At 32.4% G+C, this 18,493-nt stretch overlaps 2 protein-coding genes across 2 annotated transcripts; both read left to right on the forward strand.

Annotated features, from left to right (window-relative positions):
* The first annotated feature begins 1,954 nt into the window (after positions 1 to 1,954).
* Positions 1,955 to 6,260, forward strand: LOC118039120 (uncharacterized). Its single transcript, XM_035045729.2, has 4 exons — positions 1,955 to 3,557; positions 4,861 to 5,007; positions 5,244 to 5,360; positions 5,467 to 6,260. The coding sequence occupies exons 1-4, from the start codon at positions 2,049 to 2,051 to the stop codon at positions 6,070 to 6,072; spliced, it is 2,379 nt and encodes a 792-aa protein (XP_034901620.1). The 5' UTR covers positions 1,955 to 2,048; the 3' UTR covers positions 6,073 to 6,260.
* A 2,644-nt stretch (positions 6,261 to 8,904) lies between these two features.
* LOC118039121 (uncharacterized) lies at positions 8,905 to 13,305 on the forward strand. Its single transcript, XM_035045730.2, has 10 exons — positions 8,905 to 9,357; positions 10,393 to 10,452; positions 10,545 to 10,584; positions 10,751 to 10,929; positions 11,076 to 11,114; positions 11,318 to 11,404; positions 11,591 to 11,651; positions 12,025 to 12,149; positions 12,734 to 12,825; positions 12,994 to 13,305. Exons 1-10 carry the CDS (start codon positions 9,310 to 9,312, stop codon positions 13,106 to 13,108), a joined length of 846 nt encoding a protein of 281 aa, XP_034901621.1. The 5' UTR covers positions 8,905 to 9,309; the 3' UTR covers positions 13,109 to 13,305.
* Positions 13,306 to 18,493: the final 5,188 nt, after the last annotated feature.

Here is an 18,493-nt window from a genome sequence, read left to right on the forward strand (position 1 = left end):
TGATCTGTTTAGATAGTAAAGATAAAAATGATCCAGGAAAATAATATGTATAAAGAATTTTAAAACGTTTTTGAAATATAAAAACAAACAATTTTAATTCATGATGGTTTTATTATTTTTTTAATGTGTTTGGAAATTAAAGAGGTTTGATTGGCGGTAAAGGTTGGCTAGAATTACTGTTATGTACAGGGGAGAAATATAGACTGTCGTATGGTTGTTGTATTGATTTATTTTATTGTTGAATATGAAGGGAATGATCGATGCCTTGAAACTAAGGTTTTGATTTCTTTAGATAGTTGGGGAATAACCTTTTTATTTTTTATTTTTATCTTATCTTTTTTTTTAGATTTATTTTTTCTGTCTTTCCAGTGTTTTTTCCTTCTTGTTTTGGGCCTAAGCCCTTATTTATATTGTTGAATCCCTAGGGAATAAAACTCAACAATTAATTTGAAGATTTTTTTTTTCTTGTTTTATGAAAATCTTGATTTTTGGAAATTTAGATTTCGTTATTTTAGTTTGCACTTGATAGTATATCTACATCTTAATATATGTATGATTGCAGCTATTGTAAAAAAGACTTTACATTATAACTATGATATAAGAATGTTGGGAGCAAGAAAGTATAAGATAATTTATCTATTTTTTTATCCAAAAGAACAATTTCTCTTTACAATAAAGGATCAATTTCTTAAAGTTGAAAGTACTAAACTAAAAGTATGAAATATGTAAGAATAAAAAAAAAATCCTTATTTTCTAGTAAATTTTATTGTTATCACTTTTTACTCTCTTTTTTTTATTATTATTAGATTGACATGTATTTTAAAAATTGATATAAATTAGATGATTCAATATACTTATACTAACTCACATTTATATGGACAAGTAAGACCATTCACCAAAGGTTTTTAGTTCCATTAATCACCTCTTCAAAAGGGTGATGATTCAATGAAATTCATAAAAAATCTAAATTATTTGATATAGGTAGGATGGATTTTACTTGATTTATTTAGGGTTAAATATATGGTAAGTCGTTAACTATAAACAACAAATATTTTTATTTGAATTTGAATTTTTTTGTTAATTTATATATAATTTATGAGGTAGATTTACACTTTGAAATGCATTTTATCATCAATTTTTATATTTTTAATTTTTTAAGATATGATTTTATATAATTTATAATTATGAATTATTTTTATGAAAAAAATCTCAAATTGGATCTAATTGTCTCGATTGTTATTCAATGAGTGCACAAAATCCTTCAACAAATCATTCAAGAATTATGGACTCATTATAAAAATAATTGAAGAATTTTTATATTTTTATATATATAAAAAAATTACAATTCCGTTTATATATATATATTATAGAACTCTAAAACGCGTGGGGAAAACACTGTAGCTTCCCCACGTCTACTGTGCATCAGTGAATTAAAGTCTTTTTTTTTTTTTTGTTTCTTTTAAGCCTCACTGTACTCATTTTTATAACACGACCTTATAGCCAGACCCACATCCAAAATTCTTAAGTCGGTGTTGCAATTAAGCTCACTTAAACTTGGATCATGTAAGTTTAATTTTATTATTAATATTATAAATATTACTTTTAGGTCAGGCGTTGCAGCCAAACCCAAGATTCTTGGGTATGGCCTTACAAAAAAATTTTTAAATTTTTAAATTTTTGTTGTTTTTTTTATATTTTTATACAAAAAAATACCCGCGGCATAGCGCGGGTACCAAGGCTAGTATATATATAATCAGCGTAAAAACTTGTTCTACTATCCCCGTCGTACAGTCCCCCCCCGCCCATCAGAAACCTTGCCGTAATCAACTAAAAAAAGTTAAAAAACTAAATGAGTCCATAATTCAACCAGACCCCACACATCACCGTCAAGCCAGACCTTAAATCCATCGCCACGTACACCCACACACCCCCTTAAAAACCCGCCATTTGCCCTTCTCTTTTCAAAATCTTTCGAAAACACTCAAAACCCTTCTCTCTCTCTCTCTGCAACCAAAACCCTAGAAAATTCCGCTACACTAGCCCCCACCATGCACCCGCACTCGTACACCGTCGATTCCCTTTCCAAATCCCAAGACCTTGTCTCATCCATCCTCTCCTCCTCCACTCCTCCTCAGATCTCCTCCGTCTGCGCCTCCATCGACTCTTTCTTGCACTCTCACTCCCCCGATCAATCCCGCCACTTCTTCTCCTTCGGCTTCCCTACTCTAATCTGCAAGCTCTACGGCTTCGATGACTCAACGTCGCCGTCCAGCAAACAATCTAGCGCAGTTGGATGGCTAGACATTATCCACCTAGCAAACGACCCCGCTTTAACTTCTAGGGTTTTCAACTTCCTCTCTCCGAACAGCCTACTTTTCCAATCACTCTTCGCCGTTGATCGTCAATATTTAGTCAAATACGTGTTCCCAATCGAACGGTTGCCGGAGTGGGCTCGGTTTATGCTGCCAGGCGAAAAAGATCGTCAGGTTTTAAACAATCTTTGCCCTCTTTTTAAAGATAAAGTAAAAGAAGATTCGATTAAAGGAGGAGGATCTTTATATTATCAAGTACAATTAAATGTATTTGAATTTTTCATGTTCTGGTTCGCTTATTACCCAGTTTGTAAAGGAAATAGCGATAATTTGAAAAGTTCAGTAACTGAAAGACCCAAAAAGTTCAAATTAGAGAATTGGACATCTTCCATTCCGTGTTTTTCACATTCAAAACATGGAAACGAGCGAAATGTGGAGGGCAATGATGATCTTTATATGCGGCTATTGTATGCATATTTGCGTGCGTTTGTGCCTACTTGTGACTTGAATTCACATCAGCCTTATCGTGGTTCGCTTTTGCATTATGGGTATGGAAATGACAGGTCAGTTTTGTATAGAGCGGAGTTTTTTGTCAATGTGTTGATGAATTATTGGTTGGTTGATAGTGATTTCTCGCCGTTGAATGTTAATGTTTGCAAGTCATGGGGTTTGTCCTTAAAGTCGAGGTTGGTTCCAGGGGAGACGCCGCCGACACCAAATTTAGGTGAGGTGGTGAAGTTGTTGGTTAAGTACTTGAATTTGAGTTCGAGTGCAGTTAAAGAAGGGATTGAACATTTTGGGAATCCATCTTGGAGTAGGGTTTCTTCTGAGAAATCAAAGGAATTGGCTGCATCCATCAATAGCCCAATGCATGTGGTTGGTTCATGGAATGCTTGGATTCAGAGGCCGGCGTATAGGTTTATTTTGAGGTCATTTCTGTTTTGTCCTGTGGGGACTTCAATTAAGAATGCTTCACAGGTGTTTTCTGTGTGGGTTACTTATTTGGAACCGTGGAAGATTGGTTTGGATGATTTTGCAGAGCTTGATGCCATTATAGATGATGGGTCAGGGAAGGGTGTGAAGAAGGAAGGTGAGAAGAATGTAGAATGTGGCTATTCTTCTTCGTGGCAGGGCTATGTACTGTCCAATTATCTGTACTACAGTTCGTTGGTTATGCATTTTATTGGGTTTGCACACAAGTTTCTTCACACTGATCCTGAAATGATAGTCCAGATGGTATTGAAGGTTTGTCACTAAAAAATAAGCCATTTCCCTGGGGTTGATGCTTTTCAGAATTTGTCTTTGCTTTCCATCTTTACTCTGGTTAATTTCCTTTCAGCATGTTTCCTGCTTTTATGGTAAATCAATTCAGAGATGATTAGGACTGCTTGCTTTTGAACTTGACCATGATTTTCATTTGTGTTCATGTTCATCTAGCTCAGGGCTCTCACACGGGCTTATATGATCTTTTATTTTTCTTTCTCTGAGCTACTTGATATTCCTGCCTGTTAATTGTCAGCCTTTCCTTTTCTGGGATTTTTTTTTGGTTGGGGGGCTATGACCAGAGCTAGGATAGCTTCTGTAACTTTATGTACTCTTTCTGATATTCCTGCTTGTTAATTTTGGGTTGTTATTCAGGATTTGAAATATCTCAGATTTATTTGCATCGTTTCAAATCAGCATTCAAGTCTAGCTTGCAAAATATTTGTATCAGATTTCATGTACACTTTGTTGGACATGCATAGACGATGTTACATGTCACTTCTTTCATGTTTAGCCATCATTTCTTTACTATACAAACCCCAATGCATTAATTGAGCAGTATTTCATCTTGGGTTTTAGTATCCATGGAGTGACGGACCAGTTTTATCCCATAATTCTCTTCTGCTCTGCACTTTAGACAGGAGATTTCATGTTTATAGGTTTTAGTCAGATGCTGATGGAGTCTTGTGACTCTGTCAGTGAAAAGAAACAAATAAGCTTCAGGATAAGGCACATGTACTGAGTTCTCTGGAGTTCTGCTGTGGATTAAAACTTTTTAGAAGGTTCAAGGCTTTACCTGGTGCTGGAAGTTACCTCCAGTATTCAGAAATGTAGTATTTGAGCATAAGCAGTGTCTTGATGGCATGATGATGAATTTGTATTCACATGTGATCCAGTCTAGTGAAGGTTGGTCAGTCTTCATTGCAGCACTGGCCTTTACTTGTAGAATTTTCCTCTATAAGCTGAACTTAGAAGTTATTGTAAGATGATCTGTTTGTCATGAATCATTTTGAGCGTAATTAATCATCATCATTTTGTTTAGAACTGGGGATACAAAAGTTGCTGTTCTATTTTTAGTAGATATATTTTGTGGTCGAATAAGTGTGTAAATTATATACAAAAAAATAATAATTTGTTCAAGCATTCAAGAATTTGAGCTTTTGCATGTTTACAATACTATCATGCGAGTATTAGCTGCCTAATCACTTATCTCCATTGGAGATTTAGTGCAGATTGTTTTGCTTTAACTTTTACGATTTATTTAATTCATACCTTGTGATTTCAGGTGATAAAAATACTGACATCATCTAAAGAGTTGACTGATCTTATAAAGAATGTTGATGCTGCTTTTCATTCGCAACAAGCTGGGTCTGGCAAATCGATGCTTAGCAGTTTATATGGATATATTCCTTCAATTCGTGAACAGTTGCAGGTAGATGCATCCCTCTCCCTTTCTCTCTGCTCTGGTTTCATTTTTCTAATGTTGTGTTGAGACTAAACAATCGAGGCACTGGCCTTGCAATAAGTTTTTAATATTGAACCAAACGATCCTGTCTTTTATAGTTCTTTATTTTTAATATCTTTAAAGTGTTTCTTGTAATTTCAATGGTTTTACCTTATGAAATTCATGGTCTTGAGTTTTCTCCAACTACCTTTATCTGGTGCTAGGATTGGGAAGATGGTTTATGTGAGAGTGATGCTGATGGTTCTTTCCTGCATGAGAATTGGAACAAAGATTTAAGGCTTTTTGGTGATGGAGAAGATGGTGGGCAACAGCTACTCCAGGTTTCTATAGTTGTTATTTTGAATTTGTATTCGTGCTGGGCACATTGATCTCCCTTCTGACTATGGATCAGGATCTCAGTTGTTGGTTATGATGTTATTATTGCAGTTGTTCATATTGCGTGCTGAAGCTGAGTTGCAAGCCAACTCTGGTGATAGTCTTGCATGCAACCTTCAGTGTATAGATTCATTAAAGTTGCAGGTAAGCTGTTTTTTTGGTGGCCATGCTGTGAAACGGATCTCATTTACGCCAGAAGTAAAACATGTGCAATCACGGGATGAAATATTTAAGCCCAGAAGAGTTTTCAACCATGCATCGCACAATGTCAATTACAAGGGTGACTGGATGAAGCGCCCCATTTCTGATGATGAGGTAGCATGGCTGGCAAAATTTCTTGTATGGCTATCAAGTTGGCTAAACGAGAATCTTGGGCTACATCAAGCAGAGAGAAGCGATGTTGATCCTAAACTGTCATATGTGGAGCCTCCAAGTGATGCAGGAAATGTGTGTGGATCCACAGAAATCATGAAGATGACATTATGTGCTGTTTGTTCTTGGTTTTTGATGTCGGGTGCTATGGTAGTGAGGCTAATGAGAAAGCATGGTGCAAGGGTGAACCTCAGGATGTTAGCATCAAAGAGGATTGTGATGGTTTTGCTCGCATGTTTTGTATTCCGTATATTGAAGAGAGTTTTTGGAACAAGTGAAGTGTAGATAAGAGTGAAGGAACAAGGATACATGGATTGACAGAAGTATAAACTACAAAGATAACATACTAATATAGAGAAAAGAAAAAAAGATGCAAAGGTGTTTTTCCTGTTCTTGCATTGAGTTTTTCGTTTGTCCTTTGGCCCTCTTGTAATTAAGCATGATTATTGGGCAGTGTGAAAAATGTTTCAGGCCTTGCTTAGTTGCTTCTCTCCTGAATTTTCTTTTTCTTGCTTATCTGCTCATGTACGCAGCACCGCTGTATCAACGATCGTTGTTCCACGCTCTGTTCATCTTATAGTTCTTTCTAATGACTGAATCCCGTGGTGCTTAGCTCTTAGCTTTTTACGCATGGTTCTTAAAGCATCAGGTAAAATTCACCCAGTCTTCAGATATTAGTAACTGGATACATCTCCTGTTAAAGTGTTTTTGATGGTTGCAAGGTTGTTTCTCCTCAACTCACGAGATTAAAGATTTATGTTTTAAAAAAATTTAAAATTTTATTATTATTTTATTAGCTTTAAATTAATATATTTTTAAATAATTTTAATATGTTAATGTCAAAAATAATTTTTTAAAAATAAAAAAATATTATTAACATGTATTTTGATATAAAAAGTTATTTAAAAAATAATTGTAATTAAATTCTCAGGTGAGTGCTTGAAATCTGGTTAAAAAAGAAGTTATAATTTGTTGTTTTTTATTTTTATTTTAAATTACTAAATTGTTAAAAGAATCGGCCAGTGGTTAGTAACTTAGGAGCCTTTTTGTTGCGGGCGATGAAGGCACAAGGAGGACATGAGGCTCCTTAGCATGTGATTTGCCCCAGTTCAGCAGGATCAAATTAATGAAATCATTAACAATTACATTGTAAACCAAAACTCAACTTTTATCATAATTGTTTTCCCCTGATCTACCAGGCCAATTTACCTTTAAGACAAGTTGCTAGTTTTAAAGTATGTGGTGAGCTGAAAATAGAATCTCAATTTAATTTTTAGCATAGTAGAATAGCTTATTAATATTATAGATGTGTTTTATTATATCATGTTTTTTTAATTGAAAAATACAAATATTTTATTTATATTTAATAAGACTAATTTAAAATAGTTTAATCTATTAACTAAGAAAGAGTTGTTAGTGCAATTTAGATGAATATATAAATATTTAACATCCATTTTTCTTTTGAATTTATGCATTTTTATTTCTTATTTATCTTAAAGGTTATTTTCTCTCATAAAAATTGATTGTTTTTTTCCAAATATATCATACACATACAGTTTATTCATATCAAATAGTTAATCTATCTTTGAAACTTTATATATAAAAAAACTAATTAAAAAACAAACTACTATTTAAAAAACAATTAACAAAACAAAATTAGAGACAAAGGGTATTGATTTAAATTGAAATAAAAAAACTAAACTAAACTAACAAATACTTATAAAAGAGGGAGGGTATTATTTTAAAATCTTATAAAAATAAATAATGTTTTTACATATGGTCGGAAAAATTGCATGGTATCATAAATAATTATTTCAATATTACTCATTTGTTAGGAGAGATGATAAACAAATACAAACATTTGATTTTATTTTTCATATTGAGATATATCATAAGACCTATAAATTGATTCAAGATTGTACTATCAATATCTTGATATAAAAAAAAACAATAGTTTTCAATAAATCAATTAATTAGGATCAAATTCTATTTATTAAAAATCATACATGCACTTTTTGATGCATTCGGCTCATTAAAAATTATATAAAAAAGAATTAATAAGTAAATCCTATTTAATGAATAATAAATGGTTTTTCCTCTATTTTTCAAGAAAGATAGTTTTTTTATCCACTTATCTATAAATATAAAAAATCATTAAATCAATCAACCTTATTCTTTCATCATCGGGTCTATTTGATGGGTTGGAAAAAAAAACTTGCTAATACTAATGATATACTCTTATTCAAAACAAAAGTAAAAATTCAATGGTATTCAATAAAATAACATATAAAATATATTTTTATTAATTAAAAAAATTAATAATATTTTTATTAATCCTGCAATACAAAGATTTTTGTCAATTTCCTAAAATCCAAAACGATAAGAAACATACGTTTCCGTTATTTTATTTTTTATCTTTCTCAGTTTCGCTCATTATCTAGGCAACCAAACAATAGATCTTGACATACTACTGCTCTTTTTTCTACACAGAAACATCAAAATCGGAACAATCAAAACTTAAAAAAATGTTTAAATATTTCTACTGTTTAAATATTATTTTTTTACATTAAAAAAAAATGTTTCAATCCAAACTTAAGCATAGTGCCTGAAATAACCTGTAAATTCTACTTGATATGCAAACAATGCCATTGCATAAAAAATCTGAGAATGGAGAGAGTTCAATAATATTTTTTTTTTTTTATATATATATAAACGTATTTTGAAGGGTAGTGATCCAGTTGCTTAATGATTGGACCGGGATCAATGCCTTTTGGGTTTTATAGGCCTTTTATGATGGGGAACTGAACGGGTCTGTAACTGGGTTAAATGCCTTGTAAAACGGGCAAGGCCCATTTTTCCATTAGAAACACGATGTCGTTGCGTCCTTCTTTTTATCTTTTTTTTTTTATCCTTTGAAAGGAGACGGCAGTGTCGCAGACGCCCGCCCTATCTACGAGCAAGCGAAAGGCTATTCTCAACACGTCGAAATTTAATACTACAGCCAATAATACAATGACACGTCATCTTTATTCCGCGTGTAATCCATCCGGCATAAAACACCCATCACCAGAAAAACCCGTTTGGTATTGCGTAATTGCTGTTTTTTTTATCTAGAAAAAAATAAAATTAATATTTTTTAAAATTTATTTTTTAAAACACAAAAACAGATGGAATTCCCCAGCAGGCCACCGAATTGCCTTACTCTCGAACGCAAATCAACAGAAATCGAAGTACTTTTTCGTAATTCAATATTTCCCTATTTAGCTCACCAATACCCAAAACTTAAACTTAAACCCCCTTTTTATTAATATTATTATTGTTTTCTAAGATTTATTAGGAAAGAAAAAGAATCGTTCAATTTCGCCGTGACTCTGTTTCTGTTAATTTCTTAGATTAGATTAGTTTTTGTGTATGTGAAAGTGAATGGAATCATCTTGTGTGATCTCCATAAGATAATTAAACGACTTAGTTTTCTTTCATTCTCGATCTCTCTCAGTCTGCTTCTGTAATCCTAGCGTCTCCATGGCTGCACCTTTCTTCTCTACTCCGTTTCAACCTTACGTTTATCAGGTACACAATTTGTCTCTGTTTTCACAATTACGTGTATATAATTGGTTGCTTAGGTCAACGAATAAAAACTAAATTGATGGATGTTGAATTTGGGGTTTTAGTGTGGTTTGGTGTTTGATCCGTTTCCTCATTGAGTAGTGTAAGTGAGTTTGTTACTCAGTTTGATATAAATGTGATCTACGTTTCCTAATGGAACAAGATTTTGTGTATATTGGGATTTTTTTTTTATAACTATAGAATTAAGGTTTGGAATTGGCATCGCTTAATTTTAAATGGGCTTGTCTTACATTTTTAGGTTCTCACCTCATCAGCAAACATTGATCAGAAATCTAGTTATGTAAACTCTTCTTCCTGTGGTTCTTGCTAGCTCAGTCTTCGATGTTCTTAGGAATTAAGTTTGGTTCTTCATTGGCTAGTGCCTACATCAATATGAATATGAATATGAATATGAATATAAAGATTGTGTAATCAGAATGGATGAGGAGGGAGCTATTGGACGAAGATATAAGAAGAATGTGCTGAAGAATACAATAAAATAGGAATGATTAATATGGCTAATAAAAGGAAAATAAAATGTGATTTGAACAGAGTTTGTTCCACGTGGAAAATGTTATGAACCTTTTATTTTAGGAAGTCCTACTGTGGTGTAATGTTTTAAACTGATTTTAATGGATAATTTATGAATGAAATTTCACCATACAATTTATATCATTGATTATTAGTATAGATTGAAACCAATGTGCGGTGGTGTTAGTCCACCATATACTATGTTTGGGATATTTGCTTTAGTCACTTGTTTTCTTTAGGAGAGCAACAAAATTGATTTGTGCTGATACGTGGTTTATTTGCTAGTTATGTGGAGATCAGTTGCTCTGGTTTGGTATCATCAGTTCTGTCCTCTTTTGAAGTCTAGTTTGATCTGAGGATCACCAATTTATAATTTTATATTGCCTCCTTTGTTGTTGAGTGTCTATATTTGATTTGCTAATATTACATACACTGCATAATCTCACGATGGGGGATAATGTGATGTAGAATCATCAAGATGCTGTGATACCTTTCCAGATTTTTGGGGGTGAAGCTCAAGTAGTTCAGGTGTGTGTGATAATTATCTCTTGCTATATGCCACTCCTTTTTGCTTCCCTGCTTTAAATTTCTTCTTTGGTATTGATTTGTGAATCCATCAGATTATGTTGAAGCCACAAGAAAAAGTTATTGCAAAACCAGGTAAGGTGATCTAAACACTGTTTTCTTTATGGCTTGTACAATTCTGTGTTAGCTTTGCAGCTGACTGATATTTTATTTGTTTTTATCTTCTGCATTTAAATGATTAAACACCCCTTTCATTCACTGTTACTATGATGCGTGGAACTAACATCCAGGTAAACTGCAGGCTCCATGTGCTTCATGTCTGGATCAATTGAAATGGAGAATGTTTTTATCCATGAAAATGAAGTAGGTGTCTGGCAGTGGTTTTTTGGCAAGGCTGTTACCAGTGTAGTCTTCCACAATCCTGGTCCAATTGATGGATTTGTTGGAATTGCTGCACCTTCTCTTGCAAGAATCCTCCCGGTTTGTCCTTCCAACTGTCAAGTTCTGAGATGCCTTTTTTTTTTTTTTTTTATCTTGCGTTGTAAAGCTCGTGATCCCAAATTTTGATTTAATACGACTAGCCATTGTTTGTAATTTGTCTGGTCTGGTGTTTGTTTGTTCTGCAGATTGACTTGGCAAAGTTTGGAGGAGAGATTTTATGCCAGGTAAAGCTAATTCACACTTTTGTTTGTGTCCCTGGTTTTGCTGATAATAATATTGTCTTTTAATTGTATTGGACATTTTGCAAATGAAAAACCTTGTATACTCAAGTCTTCTCCTATTATATGATTTTCAAAGTGAAAGCATGCCCTTTTCTCCTTACTTTTTTACCTGCTGCAAATTTATTAGTTGTGAAATTGTTGCGTAGCCAGATGCATTCCTTTGTTCCGTCAGTGATGTGAAGGTCAGCAATACAGTAGATCAGAGGGCACGTAATGTCATGCCTAGTATAGAGGTGAGATTATGTTGGTTGTCAGAGCACTCTCCACACTGAAGGTTCAGTTTTGTCCAATTGCCTTTGTTGACTGACTGTCATGGTCCTTCAAGCGGATTTTTTTTCTTTTTTTCAACCTGTCTATATGTGTACTTTCCTCAAATCTTCCAATTTATTTATTTGACGGGGATATTGATGCTTCTCTAGGGATTTTTAAGGCAGAAACTAACTGGACAGGGACTTGCATTTATTCTTGCTGGAGGATCTGGTATGTATTTTCTGACATCTTAGGAACTATTAAGGACATATAAAAGTATGGGTCTTCCCTCAATTCTAGTCTATGCATTTGGATCAGGAACAGTTAGCCTCTTAGGCATATCTCTGTGGGTTGGAATATCTTGGCAGGCTTCAGTGTCAAGCCATGCTTGTTTCCAGCACCCACTCACTTGTTTCGTTTCTGTTCTTCTCTTTATAATATCATTTTCCTCTTTCACTGCTTTAACCCTTTTGTGCTTGATCTTTGATTATATATACTTTTTTCATGAATGTGCTTACTGTTTTTTCCTTTTTGTCACACGAGTTTCTGGATCCATCCCGTTTTGCATTGACCCTGACAGCTTTATGGTTTTCATTTTTGCTAGTTGCACAGAAAGTTCTTGAGGTGGGTGAGGTATTAGCTGTTGATGTGTCTTGCATTGCTGCCCTTAATACCACTGTCAATGTTCAAATCAAGTACAATGGGCCTGTGAGACGGGCAGTCTTTGGGGTTAGTCGCTCTCTTTGATGGATTTCACTCTTATCTCTATCGTCATTTTTTTGTTTACTTTAGTCTTTCCTTCTTGAAGCCCCTTATTTTTAATGAAGCAGGCAGACTTCCTTCTTTATACTGTGCATGTCATTCAATCATAGTAATTAATTAGTACTCAAGGCTTCTTGCCTAATGTGATATTGTTAATTGATGTGTTAGCCCCTTTACACTGTCGGCATATGTCAGGTTAATCCTGAACAGAAAACAGATAAAATTTGACTCTGACCATGCCATAAGGTCCTTTTCATGTCTTGGTAGCAGCAAAATATAACAATGGACCTTTGTCATTTTTCATATAGGAAATAGACTCGCCAATTTTCTTTAATTTTTATCTGATGTCACGCACCCCAGGTTACCCTTCTCTGTTTCTGCACAATGAAACCCAAGTGCTCATTTTCAGGGACCCAAAAACCACAATACAAAATAATGAATTAATGTAGAGATTGCTTCTTTGTTTGTGAAAAACACCCTGCATTGCTTGAATTAGATAATTAACATTTTGCAAGAATTGGCTGTTCTTTACCGTGTCTTTGAAATTGCAGGGTGACAATTTAGTAACAGCCACTCTAACAGGACCAGGCATTGTCTTTATCCAAAGTTTGCCCTTCCGACGGTTTTCCCAGCGCATTGCTAGGTAACAATCATTTTGCAGCATGGCTAGAGAATTCTGATTTGCTTTCTTATATCCAATGAAAGTTGTTACTGAGCAACGATTGAATATTCAGTTTTCACCTTTTGTTTTTTGTCCGTTCTCTCCATTTGAGGTTTATAAAAGTTAATTGTTCTCCATTGCAATTGACAGGGCAGTGACATCCCCAAACATGAGAGATAATCCAAAGTTCTTTGTGCAGATTGCGATTTTCTTCTTTCTGGCGTATGTTGTGATTGTATCTTCATTAATCTTGACCGATGTATGAACTTTACTTTCTTTTCATTTTTTTTTATTAAACCCCACATTATAGCCCTTGATCAAGCGTGTTGCTGCAGTTTATTTAATTTGAATATAATCAGATCAATAGAAACAAGGGGTTTGAAGGGGTCTTCTTGGATTTGTATGTTCTGTTCGTTATGTTTGTTGATCCGAGGGAAAAACATGCACTTGGACTTCATGTTACTGTTGAAGTAAGAAACTCTGGGAGTTGTTACAAAGTGGAGCGGATACGGGGATCGGCATGGTGATCGCCCTTGTATCTCAAGAGATTGTTATGGCAGTCATTGACTTTGACTTTGTCGCCTTGCTTTACACTCCCCCAAAGGTTTTGGGGATTTTGTGTCTGCCGCTTTATTTTTGTTTTGGGGTGGTGGATCCATCGGTTAATATCTTTGAGATGAGTGTTTGAAAATAATTTTGCGAGTTAAACCTTGAGAAACTTTGTGTATTAAATCAAATCAAATTTACATAAAAATGAAAAAATAATTAGTGGGATGTTATTAGGATCACTAATTAATATATCGAACAAAACTGATAGAAATTTAAGATTTTATTTATTTTGTCGATTCAAATTGAAATCATCACGTGCATTGTGCATGACTGTTAATTGTAATAGATATAATCATGGTTGTTAAAATCGCGAGTCAACTCTACGATTTTACGAGTTGATATAGGCTAAACGTGCTAAATCGTTCACTAAACTCGAAAATAGGTAAAATCAGGTCAAAATCGTTAAAATCGCGCAAAATCGTGATTTTACACCCGATTTTACGCGTCTATAACAATATAGAAATTGGGCGCCACTGTTCTCTCCATCTCCACGTGTCAATCAAGTATTGACCTATTGACTATTACACAACACACACAGTCACATCGTGTGACTAACACGCAGAACAAAACCAAAATCTTCATCTTTCTTCATCTTTTTTCAGTCTTTCACAATTCACAGAACCAGAACAAATCGAAATCCCTAAGTCTGTGATGGGTCTGTGAATGGGTTTCTCACCGAAAACAAGTATGTGAATGGGTCTCTCATCGACTGCTTGAATTTTGATTTTTTGATGGGTCTGTGAATGGGTCTTTCACCAACTGCTTCAATTTTTATTTTGTGATAACAGTGTTTATGAATGGGTCTTTCATAATCTAAGAAGCTCTGCGGAATTTTCTGCCTCATGATTGAAAATTCGGGTTTATTTAGAAAAGCACGACATCAACTTGATGGACTCCAGCAACCTGAACCGTCTTTATGTGAATATTAATATGAAGAGAATAAAGGTTAGAATCAAAGCAATGGGAATGCTGAATAAACTTCAGATGAGTATTTATTGAATTTTGAGAATTTTTTGTGTGTTCTGATTTTGGTTTTTGATGTAGATTGGCTTCAGATGGGTGAAGTTGTGTCCACCATTCCAAGTTAGTGTCTTTTCGTAGTTATTTTCATCGGAATTTGATGTTTGTTTGTTTGGTTACTGAGAGTATGAATCTAAAATTGACATTATTGAATCTGGATATCTGAAGAGATGCGATTTGTTGTTTTTGGTTTGCATAAGATTCCAATTGCATTGCCTTTTTCAGTTCTATCGAGTGTTTTTCCTCCAATGGATCAGTTAATGAATGACCCTTGATATGGGAATTGCAGTTTTAGTTTCAAATTTCTGTCATTGTTTTGTTGTAATGGGGTCGAGTAATTTGTTACTCTGTTCAGAATTCATAACTGAAGCGTTTGTTTTCCTAATGCAGCAATTGGATTTAATGTGGAAACAGTTCAGTACAACAATATCAAATTTCAAGTATGGGATCTTGGTAAGCCTGTTAATTTTGCTTGATCTGTAAACCAGCATTACTTTTTATTTTCTTTGCAATCATAACCTGTATACTGATTGGAATATGTGAACCTTTGCTGATTACTGATTGCTCAGTGTTAGAAATATTTGAAGTTTATTATAGCTTTTGCTCTTTCATGTGAAGTTGCTGGAGACACATGTGTTGAGAGTAAGAGTGAGAATCACATCAATGAGAAGGATCAGGACAATGATAATGGCAAAGACAATGATTAGATAATGAAAAGTTATTTTAAATTATGTATGATTTTTATTTGAACCATGTATTTTAAGATGTTTGAATTATGTATGAATTTTTATTTGAAGGCTTGAAATATGTATGAATTTTTATTTGAAGTATGTTTTTTAAGGTGCTTGAACTATATATAAATTTTTATTTGAAGTATGAATTTTTTTTAATATATTTTAAAATTGCTTACGATTTTACAATTTTACGATCCGTTTTTACGATCCGAGTTTGTGTGCGGCTTTCCGTGCCGTGTTAAAATCGCGATTTTAACAACCTTGGATATAATCATATAAAATCAAATCTCAATTTTAATATATATGATAACAAAAAATTGAGAAGTTGATTAGTACCGGGTAAAATTACTTTTACCCTCTTTAACATTTGAACGGGGTTTCATTTTTTCTCCGTGTTAAAATTTATATTTTATATATTTGGGTTAATACAAGATTTAAATTTTAATGAAAAAAATAAAAAATATCCTCTTATATAATCTAACCCCAAAGAAGGGGATGACATATCAATCCAATGTACATAAATTTCAATTCTTGATTTTCGATTCTCCCTCTCCACAATCTTCTCCTCCTCTTCATAAACTAAAAACCAAACACAAATTAGAACAACCTCTTGTCTTTGTAATTGATTTGTTTTTCTCTTCTCTTTGTACTCAATTTCTTTTCTATTCTCGAATGGAATTCTTTTCTCATCTAAAAGTTACCAAAAATTAGGCATGAGATTCAACCTGAAAAATAGTTTTACAAATTGAGATGTCAAGATTTACACCAATGTTTTTTTTTGTTAAATATTGGTAATGTTGAATTACGTACAAAACTTCATTTAATAAAAAATACCCAATTTTTGTACAGAAATCTTGTCAATCCTGAACTAGCAAAACCCTAATATATGAATTTTTTTTGTTCAATCACAATATTCAGGATCTTCAACTTTTTTTGCAATTTATAAATGAATTATTATTGTTTTTTTTTCAAAGACCCTAAAAAACCCTTCAAATCTTCTTTATGGGAGATGATGTTCATATGAAACCTAATTTTTTTAATCTATAATTAACTTTGTTTAACCTTTATCTAATATTTAATTAATTATTTGTAGGAGACAAATGTCATATTCCATTGTGCACCATGGTAGTGAGACCTTTATAAGAAAACAGTGGCCCTAACTATTTATCTTACATAAACATGTGGCTTATCTACAAACATTTTTTTTTATATAAAGGGGTTTCAAATTCAAAATGATAGAGGAAATCAAGGTTTTTTTTTTTTTTTTTTTAAATGGTACTTTAACATTAAAGATGTTGTCTCTACATGAAGATGAAGAAGAAATTCACATATAGATAAAAATCTAAAGGTAATCTTCTAACTTTTTAAATGCCTAAATGCTATTAAAGTAAATCTAATGATGTTATGCCACCTAGTAAAAGTATTTTTCTACTTGTGATGATGATGATGATAATAATGATAAAGTAATTAATTGATGAAGATGATATAGGTGAAGGTGATCAAGATGTTGGTAATGTTGATGTAAGGTGTTATTATTGATGAAAATGAGTATGATAGTGATAATATGGATGATTATATTTCATAAGATGATGAGAGGTTTGGATTCGCAAGATAAGGATGAATGAACTGACATCATTAATTATGATTTTAGTATGAAAAATACATACGATGATGTTTCTAATTTTAAGAGGGAATGTAAATTAAGTAGTGAAGACGATTATGTTCCTTTAAGTGACAAATCTAGTAGTAGTAGTGAGGATGAGATCAATATATGCAAGACAAAGAATTTAGATCCAACCTTTAAATTTAAATACAAAAGAATTAGGGTTTTGGTTAATGGGTCAATTAATTTTAAAGAGTTTCAAATATTTAATAATATTCATCACTTCAAGTAAGAGAGTATAAAGTTGAATTATAGCTATCATATTAAAATAACTATCCATCCAAAGGATAAGGTGGGTGTAAATTATTTAAGTAATGAGTGCACATGATCAGATTTATGCCTCATTTGTACCTAGTAGCAACTAACTAAACATGAATAACAAAAAATTACTGCATGTTATTATTGTTGACCCAAACATATTAAGTCTTTACACCATTTAAAAAGTTAAGTTTGGAACAAAAATTCACCCAATATAATTGCGAAATTTATAATAAGACTTAAGGAGTCTTAATTAAATACCCGTATTTATATTATAATATTTATGGTTAACAAATAGATCATGTGGTTTGGCATAATTTGAGATCCTGGTTGTTTTATATATGTTAGGAGTATACAACATTTTGAACAATGAAATTTAGAGTATAAATAATATGCAACACCCTATATCATTTATCATGTTTGCATCTCTCTTAGTGTCATTTATTACACTCTTGTATTTATAATTTTATCTTATGAATAAAAGTTAATGTGATAATACCAAAAATATGATTTTTTTTCTCGATTTCCTCAATTTCTATTTAACTCACTTTTCTAGTGGTGACTTAATATATCAAATTATCAATAATCTTTGGCAATATATTAAGATATTGAATATTAAATCTAAGTCTTGAGAAACAAACACGAAATATTATGGTACAAGTAAAGTTTACTAATAATCTTTAGGGTCTCAAACAATGTCAAATTACAATCTTAATTTGTATTGCCCTTGTCATACATGTGGTATAAATCATATGCTACATGCTAGAATGTTATATAACTTAATTTTCTCTTTACACCTTCAAAAATTTTAAGGTGCTTTTAAATTTATCACTATAATATTCATCATTTCTTTTGAGATTTTAATTTTTATGTTCAATAATGTCATTTTGTTAAGGAAAATAATGTATCATTGTTTAGTGGATATTATTATTTTGAGAACAAAATCCATAAAAATGACTCATATTCTCCATTTATATCATTTATTGTCATCTTTATCTTTTTGTTAAGTTAATTTTCAACTTTATTCTTGTAGTGTTTAAGTATTTTAAAAGCCTTATCTTTGCCTCTTCACAAATAAATATAACAATATCTTGTGCAATAATCTATAAAAGTAACATGATATATTTTCTCATCTCTAGTATAAGTTTCAAATCACCAATAAATTAAACCTAAAGGTTATATTTATATATAAAAAATTAAACCGAAAGGTTCATTATTTTTTTAATTGTTTGAAAAGAAATCTTTATAAATTTTGATTTTACGCAAACTTCCTACTTATAATTTTTTCTAGAAAAATCATAATTAGTAATAAATAAAATTAATAATCTTGATATAAAATTATAATTCACATGTCCCAACTTATCAT

Source organism: Populus alba, chromosome 1 (assembly GCF_005239225.2).
Source record: "Populus alba chromosome 1, ASM523922v2, whole genome shotgun sequence".
NCBI classification, from domain to species: domain Eukaryota; kingdom Viridiplantae; phylum Streptophyta; class Magnoliopsida; order Malpighiales; family Salicaceae; genus Populus; species Populus alba.

Excerpts from the sequence above, each read along its gene's own strand:
- LOC118039120 (XM_035045729.2), top strand. The coding sequence starts at position 2,049 with ATGCACCCGCACTCGTACACCGTCGATTCCCTTTCCAAATCCCAAGAC. Across the intron at positions 5,008-5,243 it reads CAATTCGTGAACAGTTGCAG|GATTGGGAAGATGGTTTATG; the intron begins GTAGATGCATCC and ends ATCTGGTGCTAG. Across the intron at positions 5,361-5,466 it reads GTGGGCAACAGCTACTCCAG|TTGTTCATATTGCGTGCTGA; the intron begins GTTTCTATAGTT and ends TTATTATTGCAG.
- LOC118039121 (XM_035045730.2), top strand. The coding sequence starts at position 9,310 with ATGGCTGCACCTTTCTTCTCTACTCCGTTTCAACCTTACGTTTATCAG. Across the intron at positions 10,585-10,750 it reads AAAAGTTATTGCAAAACCAG|GCTCCATGTGCTTCATGTCT; the intron begins GTAAGGTGATCT and ends GGTAAACTGCAG. Across the intron at positions 12,826-12,993 it reads TTTTCCCAGCGCATTGCTAG|GGCAGTGACATCCCCAAACA; the intron begins GTAACAATCATT and ends TGCAATTGACAG.